The sequence below is a fragment of the Gobio gobio genome (assembly GCF_949357685.1).
Source record: "Gobio gobio genome assembly, chromosome: 5".
Classification (NCBI taxonomy): Eukaryota; Metazoa; Chordata; class Actinopteri; order Cypriniformes; family Gobionidae; genus Gobio; species Gobio gobio.
This window is the reverse complement of record NC_137101.1, coordinates 502,176-512,175: the sequence shown is the minus strand read 5'-3', so window position 1 is coordinate 512,175 and position 10,000 is coordinate 502,176. Positions and strand designations below refer to the sequence as shown.

General features: G+C 51.1%; 1 protein-coding gene across 1 annotated transcript in view; it reads left to right on the top strand.

The window, feature by feature from the left end:
* lrig3 (leucine-rich repeats and immunoglobulin-like domains 3) overlaps positions 1 to 10,000 on the top strand; it is a 56,431-nt gene that overhangs the window by 46,131 nt on the left and 300 nt on the right. Inside the window, exons 17-19 of the mRNA XM_079817595.1 lie at positions 9,298 to 9,429; positions 9,521 to 9,664; positions 9,740 to 10,000. The exon at positions 9,740 to 10,000 is cut by the window's right edge and continues 300 nt beyond it. Of these exons, the coding sequence (XP_079673721.1) occupies positions 9,298 to 9,429; positions 9,521 to 9,664; positions 9,740 to 9,852 (389 nt within the window). The 3' untranslated portion in view covers positions 9,853 to 10,000. The remainder of the gene's footprint in view (positions 1 to 9,297; positions 9,430 to 9,520; positions 9,665 to 9,739) is intronic.

The window sequence follows — 10,000 nt, the reverse complement described above, 5'->3', positions numbered from 1 at the left end:
ACACTACAGTCAGACCTGAGGGTCACACACTACAGTCAGACCTGAGTCACACACTACAGTCAGACCTGAGTCACACACTACAGTCAGACCTGAGTCACACACTACAGTCAGACCTGAGTCACACACTACAGTCAGACCTGAGTCACACACTACAGTCAGACCTGAGTCACACACTACAGTCAGACCTGAGTCACACACTACAGTCAGACCTGAGTCACACACTACAGTCAGACCTGAGAGTCACACACTACAGTCAGACCTGAGAGTCACACACTACAGTCAGACCTGAGTCACACACTACAGTCAGACCTGAGTCACACACTACAGTCAGACCTGAGTCACACACTACAGTCAGACCTGAGTCACACACTACAGTCAGACCTGAGTCACACACTACAGTCAGACCTGAGTCACACACTACAGTCAGACCTGAGTCACACACTACAGTCAGACCTGAGAGTCACACACTACAGTCAGACCTGAGTCACACACTACAGTCAGACCTGAGTCACACTACAGTCAGACCTGAGTCACACACTACAGTCAGACCTGAGAGTCACACACTACAGTCAGACCGGAGTCACGCACTACAGTCAGACCTGAGAGTCACGCACTACAGTCAGACCTGAGAGTCACACACTACAGTCAGACCTGAGAGTCTCACACTACAGTCAGACCTGAGAGTCACACACTACAGTCAGACCTGAGAGTCACACACTACAGTCAGACCTGAGAGTCACACACTACAGTCAGACCTGAGTCACACACTACAGTCAGACCTGAGTCACACACTACAGTCACACACTACAGTCAGACCTGAGGGTCACACACTACAGTCAGACCTGAGTCACACACTACAGTCAGACCTGAGTCACACACTACAGTCAGACCTGAGTCACGCACTACAGTCAGACCTGAGAGTCACGCACTACAGTCAGACCTGAGAGTCACACACTACAGTCAGACCTGAGAGTCTCACACTACAGTCAGACCTGAGAGTCACACACTACAGTCAGACCTGAGAGTCACACACTACAGTCAGACCTGAGAGTCACACACTACAGTCAGACCTGAGTCACACACTACAGTCAGACCTGAGTCACACACTACAGTCACACACTACAGTCAGACCTGAGGGTCACACACTACAGTCAGACCTGAGTCACACACTACAGTCAGACCTGAGTCACACACTACAGTCAGACCTGAGTCACACACTACAGTCAGACCTGAGTCTCACACTACAGTCAGACCTGAGTCACACACTACAGTCAGACCTGAGAGTCACACACTACAGTCAGACCTGAGAGTCACACACTACAGTCAGACCTGAGAGTCACACACACTACAGTCAGACCTGAGAGTCACACACTACAGTCAGACCTGAGTCACACACACTACAGTCAGACCTGAGAGTCACGCACTACAGTCAGACCTGAGTCACGCACTACAGTCAGACCTGAGAGTCACACTCTACAGTCAGACCTGAGAGTCTCACACTACAGTCAGACCTGAGAGTCACACACTACAGTCAGACCTGAGAGTCACACACTACAGTCAGACCTGAGTCACACACTACAGTCAGACCTGAGTCACACACTACAGTCAGACCTGAGAGTCACACACACTACAGTCAGACCTGAGTCACACACACTACAGTCAGACCTGAGTCACGCACTACAGTCAGACCTGAGTCACACACTACAGTCAGACCTGAGAGTCTCACACTACAGTCAGACCTGAGGGTCACACACTACAGTCAGACCTGAGAGTCACACACTACAGTCAGACCTGAGAGTCTCACACTACAGTCAGACCTGAGAGTCTCACACTACAGTCAGACCTGAGAGTCTCACACTACAGTCAGACCTGAGAGTCACACACTACAGTCAGACCTGAGAGTCACACACTACAGTCAGACCTGAGTCACACACTACAGTCAGACCTGAGTCACACACTACAGTCAGACCTGAGAGTCACACACACTACAGTCAGACCTGAGTCACACACACTACAGTCAGACCTGAGTCACGCACTACAGTCAGACCTGAGTCACACACTACAGTCAGACCTGAGAGTCTCACACTACAGTCAGACCTGAGAGTCTCACACTACAGTCAGACCTGAGAGTCACACACACTACAGTCAGACCTGAGAGTCACACACACTACAGTCAGACCTGAGAGTCACACACACTACAGTCAGACCTGAGAGTCACACACACTACAGTCAGACCTGAGAGTCACACACACTACAGTCAGACCTGAGAGTCACACACACTACAGTCAGACCTGAGAGTCACACACTACAGTCAGACCTGAGAGTCACACACTACAGTCAGACCTGAGTCACACACTACAGTCAGACCTGAGAGTCACACACTACAGTCAGACCTGAGGGTCACACACTACAGTCAGACCTGAGAGTCACACACTACAGTCAGACCTGAGAGTCTCACACTACAGTCAGACCTGAGTCACACACTACAGTCAGACCTGAGAGTCTCACACTACAGTCAGACCTGAGAGTCTCACACTACAGTCAGACCTGAGAGTCTCACACTACAGTCAGACCTGAGAGTCACACACTACAGTCAGACCTGAGAGTCACACACTACAGTCAGACCTGAGTCACACACTACAGTCAGACCTGAGTCACACACTACAGTCAGACCTGAGAGTCACACACACTACAGTCAGACCTGAGTCACACACACTACAGTCAGACCTGAGTCACGCACTACAGTCAGACCTGAGTCACACACTACAGTCAGACCTGAGAGTCTCACACTACAGTCAGACCTGAGAGTCTCACACTACAGTCAGACCTGAGAGTCACACACACTACAGTCAGACCTGAGAGTCACACACACTACAGTCAGACCTGAGAGTCACACACACTACAGTCAGACCTGAGAGTCACACACACTACAGTCAGACCTGAGAGTCACACACACTACAGTCAGACCTGAGAGTCACACACACTACAGTCAGACCTGAGAGTCACACACACTACAGTCAGACCTGAGAGTCACACACTACAGTCAGACCTGAGAGTCACACACTACAGTCAGACCTGAGTCACACACTACAGTCAGACCTGAGAGTCACACGCACTACAGTCAGACCTGAGGGTCACACACTACAGTCAGACCTGAGGGTCACACACTACAGTCAGACCTGAGGGTCACACACTACAGTCACACACTACAGTCAGACCTGAGTCACACACTACAGTCAGACCTGAGAGTCACACACTACAGTCAGACCTGAGGGTCACACACTACAGTCAGACCTGAGAGTCACACACTACAGTCAGACCTGAGTCACACACTACAGTCAGACCTGAGTCACACACTACAGTCAGACCTGAGAGTCACACACTACAGTCAGACCTGAGTCACACACTACAGTCAGACCTGAGAGTCACACACTACAGTCAGACCTGAGTCACACACTACAGTCAGACCTGAGTCACACACTACAGTCAGACCTGAGAGTCACACACTACAGTCAGACCTGAGGGTCACACACTACAGTCAGACCTGAGGGTCACACACTACAGTCAGACCTGAGAGTCACACACACTACAGTCAGACCTGAGAGTCACACACTACAGTCAGACCTGAGAGTCACACACTACAGTCAGACCTGAGTCACACACTACACTCAGACCTGAGAGTCACACACTACAGTCAGACCTGAGTCACACACTACAGTCAGACCTGAGTCACACACTACAGTCAGACCTGAGAGTCACACACTACAGTCAGACCTGAGGGTCACACACTACAGTCAGACCTGAGGGTCACACACTACAGTCAGACCTGAGAGTCACACACTACAGTCAGACCTGAGGGTCACACACTACAGTCAGACCTGAGTCACACACTACAGTCAGACCTGAGAGTCACACACTACAGTCAGACCTGAGAGTCACACACTACAGTCAGACCTGAGAGTCACACACTACAGTCAGACCTGAGGGTCACACACTACAGTCAGACCTGAGAGTCACACACTACAGTCAGACCTGAGAGTCACACACTACAGTCAGACCTGAGAGTCACACACTACAGTCAGACCTGAGTCACACACTACAGTCACACACTACAGTCAGACCTGAGGGTCACACACTACAGTCAGACCTGAGTCACACACTACAGTCAGACCTGAGAGTCACACACTACAGTCAGACCTGAGAGTCACACACTACAGTCACACACTACAGTCAGACCTGAGGGTCACACACTACAGTCAGACCTGAGTCACACACTACAGTCAGACCTGAGAGTCACACACTACAGTCAAACCTGAGAGTCACACACTACAGTCAGACCTGAGAGTCACACACTACAGTCAGACCTGAGAGTCACACACTACAGTCAGACCTGAGAGTCACACACTACAGTCAGACCTGAGGGTCACACACTACAGTCAGACCTGAGAGTCACACACTACAGTCAGACCTGAGAGTCACACTCTACAGTCAGACCTGAGAGTCACACACTACAGTCAGACCTGAGGGTCACACACTACAGTCAGACCTGAGTCACACACTACAGTCAGACCTGAGAGTCACACACTACAGTCAAACCTGAGAGTCACACACTACAGTCAGACCTGAGAGTCACACACTACAGTCAGACCTGAGTCACACACTACAGTCAGACCTGAGAGTCACACACTACAGTCAGACCTGAGGGTCACACACTACAGTCAGACCTGAGTCACACACTACAGTCAGACCTGAGTCACACACTACAGTCAGACCTGAGAGTCACACACTACAGTCAGACCTGAGGGTCACACACTACAGTCAGACCTGAGGGTCACACACTACAGTCAGACCTGAGGGTCACACACTACAGTCAGACCTAAGAGTCACACACTACAGTCAGACCTGAGGGTCACACACTACAGTCAGACCTGAGAGTCACACACTACAGTCAGACCTGAGAGTCACACACTAAGTCACACACTACAGTCAGACCTGAGAGTCACACACTACAGTCAGACCTGAGGGTCACACACTACAGTCAGACCTGAGAGTCACACACTACAGTCAGACCTGAGGGTCACACACTACAGTCAGACCTGGGTCACACACTACAGTCAGACCTGAGTCACACACTACAGTCAGACCTGAGTCACACACTACAGTCAGACCTGAGTCACACACTACAGTCAGACCTGAGTCACACACTACAGTCAGACCTGAGTCACACACTACAGTCAGACCTGAGTCACACACTACAGTCAGACACTACAGTCAGACCTGAGTCACACACTACAGTCAGACCTGAGTCACACACTACAGTCAGACCTGAGAGTCACACACTACAGTCAGACCTGAGTCACACACTACAGTCAGACCTGAGGGTCACACACTACAGTCAGACCTGAGTCACACACTACAGTCAGACCTGAGTCACACACTACAGTCAGACCTGAGAGTCACACACTACAGTCAGACCTGAGAGTCACACACTACAGTCAGACCTGAGTCACACACTACAGTCAGACCTGAGTCACACACTACAGTCAGACCTGAGAGTCACACACTACAGTCACACACTACAGTCAGACCTGAGTCACACACTACAGTCAGACCTGAGAGTCACACACTACAGTCAGACCTGAGAGTCACACACTACAGTCAGACCTGAGTCACACACTACAGTCAGACCTGAGTCACACACTACAGTCAGACCTGAGGGTCACACTACAGTCAGACCTGAGAGTCACACACTACAGTCAGACCTGAGTCACACACTACAGTCAGACCTGAGTCACACACTACAGTCAGACACTACAGTCAGACCTGAGTCACGCACTACAGTCAGACCTGAGTCACACACTACAGTCAGACCTGAGAGTCTCACACTACAGTCAGACCTGAGAGTCTCACACTACAGTCAGACCTGAGAGTCACACACACTACAGTCAGACCTGAGAGTCACACACACTACAGTCAGACCTGAGAGTCACACACACTACAGTCAGACCTGAGAGTCACACACACTACAGTCAGACCTGAGAGTCACACACACTACAGTCAGACCTGAGAGTCACACACACTACAGTCAGACCTGAGAGTCACACACACTACAGTCAGACCTGAGAGTCACACACTACAGTCAGACCTGAGAGTCACACACTACAGTCAGACCTGAGTCACACACTACAGTCAGACCTGAGAGTCACACGCACTACAGTCAGACCTGAGGGTCACACACTACAGTCAGACCTGAGGGTCACACACTACAGTCAGACCTGAGGGTCACACACTACAGTCACACACTACAGTCAGACCTGAGTCACACACTACAGTCAGACCTGAGAGTCACACACTACAGTCAGACCTGAGGGTCACACACTACAGTCAGACCTGAGAGTCACACACTACAGTCAGACCTGAGTCACACACTACAGTCAGACCTGAGTCACACACTACAGTCAGACCTGAGAGTCACACACTACAGTCAGACCTGAGTCACACACTACAGTCAGACCTGAGAGTCACACACTACAGTCAGACCTGAGTCACACACTACAGTCAGACCTGAGTCACACACTACAGTCAGACCTGAGAGTCACACACTACAGTCAGACCTGAGGGTCACACACTACAGTCAGACCTGAGGGTCACACACTACAGTCAGACCTGAGAGTCACACACACTACAGTCAGACCTGAGAGTCACACACTACAGTCAGACCTGAGAGTCACACACTACAGTCAGACCTGAGTCACACACTACACTCAGACCTGAGAGTCACACACTACAGTCAGACCTGAGTCACACACTACAGTCAGACCTGAGTCACACACTACAGTCAGACCTGAGAGTCACACACTACAGTCAGACCTGAGGGTCACACACTACAGTCAGACCTGAGGGTCACACACTACAGTCAGACCTGAGAGTCACACACTACAGTCAGACCTGAGGGTCACACACTACAGTCAGACCTGAGTCACACACTACAGTCAGACCTGAGAGTCACACACTACAGTCAGACCTGAGAGTCACACACTACAGTCAGACCTGAGAGTCACACACTACAGTCAGACCTGAGGGTCACACACTACAGTCAGACCTGAGAGTCACACACTACAGTCAGACCTGAGAGTCACACACTACAGTCAGACCTGAGAGTCACACACTACAGTCAGACCTGAGTCACACACTACAGTCACACACTACAGTCAGACCTGAGGGTCACACACTACAGTCAGACCTGAGTCACACACTACAGTCAGACCTGAGAGTCACACACTACAGTCAGACCTGAGAGTCACACACTACAGTCACACACTACAGTCAGACCTGAGGGTCACACACTACAGTCAGACCTGAGTCACACACTACAGTCAGACCTGAGAGTCACACACTACAGTCAAACCTGAGAGTCACACACTACAGTCAGACCTGAGAGTCACACACTACAGTCAGACCTGAGAGTCACACACTACAGTCAGACCTGAGAGTCACACACTACAGTCAGACCTGAGGGTCACACACTACAGTCAGACCTGAGAGTCACACACTACAGTCAGACCTGAGAGTCACACTCTACAGTCAGACCTGAGAGTCACACACTACAGTCAGACCTGAGGGTCACACACTACAGTCAGACCTGAGTCACACACTACAGTCAGACCTGAGAGTCACACACTACAGTCAAACCTGAGAGTCACACACTACAGTCAGACCTGAGAGTCACACACTACAGTCAGACCTGAGTCACACACTACAGTCAGACCTGAGAGTCACACACTACAGTCAGACCTGAGGGTCACACACTACAGTCAGACCTGAGTCACACACTACAGTCAGACCTGAGTCACACACTACAGTCAGACCTGAGAGTCACACACTACAGTCAGACCTGAGGGTCACACACTACAGTCAGACCTGAGGGTCACACACTACAGTCAGACCTGAGGGTCACACACTACAGTCAGACCTAAGAGTCACACACTACAGTCAGACCTGAGGGTCACACACTACAGTCAGACCTGAGAGTCACACACTACAGTCAGACCTGAGAGTCACACACTAAGTCACACACTACAGTCAGACCTGAGAGTCACACACTACAGTCAGACCTGAGGGTCACACACTACAGTCAGACCTGAGAGTCACACACTACAGTCAGACCTGAGGGTCACACACTACAGTCAGACCTGGGTCACACACTACAGTCAGACCTGAGTCACACACTACAGTCAGACCTGAGTCACACACTACAGTCAGACCTGAGTCACACACTACAGTCAGACCTGAGTCACACACTACAGTCAGACCTGAGTCACACACTACAGTCAGACCTGAGTCACACACTACAGTCAGACACTACAGTCAGACCTGAGTCACACACTACAGTCAGACCTGAGTCACACACTACAGTCAGACCTGAGAGTCACACACTACAGTCAGACCTGAGTCACACACTACAGTCAGACCTGAGGGTCACACACTACAGTCAGACCTGAGTCACACACTACAGTCAGACCTGAGTCACACACTACAGTCAGACCTGAGAGTCACACACTACAGTCAGACCTGAGAGTCACACACTACAGTCAGACCTGAGTCACACACTACAGTCAGACCTGAGTCACACACTACAGTCAGACCTGAGAGTCACACACTACAGTCACACACTACAGTCAGACCTGAGTCACACACTACAGTCAGACCTGAGAGTCACACACTACAGTCAGACCTGAGAGTCACACACTACAGTCAGACCTGAGTCACACACTACAGTCAGACCTGAGTCACACACTACAGTCAGACCTGAGAGTCACACACTACAGTCAGACCTGAGAGTCACACACTACAGTCAGACCTGAGGGTCACACTACAGTCAGACCTGAGAGTCACACACTACAGTCAGACCTGAGTCACACACTACAGTCAGACCTGAGTCACACACTACAGTCAGACCTGAGGGTCACACTACAGTCAGACCTGAGAGTCACACACTACAGTCAGACCTGAGTCACACACTACAGTCAGACCTGAGGGTCACACACTACAGTCAGACCTGAGTCACACACTACAGTCAGACCTGAGGGTCACACACTACAGTCAGACCTGAGAGTCTCACACTACAGTCAGACCTGAGTCACACACTACAGTCAGACCTGAGTCACACACTACAGTCAGACCTGAGTCACACACTACAGTCAGACCTGAGTCACACACTACAGTCAGACCTGAGGGTCACACACTACAGTCAGACCTGAGAGTCTCACACTACTGACCCCTCGTCTCACCCCATAGGCCTCTGCCAGCTGGACACAGGAAGTGAAGACATGGAGGCGGCGATCGACCCGCTGCTCTGCCATTACCCAGGGGGCTCTCTGCTGAGGCGGAGCCACCGCTACAGCCCGGATCCGCCCGACACACACACAGGTGAGAGACGTGTGCGTGTGTGTGTGTGTGTGTGTGATGGTTAAAGTTCACACAGAACTAAAAGCGCATCATCTCTCTCTGTGTCCGTCAGACCAGCGGCCCGACTCGTGTGGCAGGAAGAGGGAGTTCTACCCCTGTGGCTCCGCCCTCGATCACATGATGCCGCCGCCCACTTCCTGTGTGGAGGACTGTGAGCGAGGGGAGTGTGTGCTGGGCTCCTCGGGGGCGTTTATGGGTGAGTCCCGTGAGACGGGTCAGGGGGCGTGGCTCGGCTCGTCCAATCGGTGAATGACGTGTGATGTCACCGCAGGAACGTTCGGGAAGGCGTGGCGTCCGCAGGAGCTGTGCTCTGACCAGGAGGATCCACACAGGGCGCTGGACGCGGAGCGGCCCTGGGGTCACATGACACACTTCCCCTCGTAGCGCAGGTCATGTGACCCGACTCCAGATCTACCTCAGAGGAGCCGCGGCCGAATGTAAACATCAACTCTGTACAGAAACACAGAATATATGCATTTTATATAAAATTATATTTTGTAAATTAATAGTGTAAATATTTGTGCTACTCTGT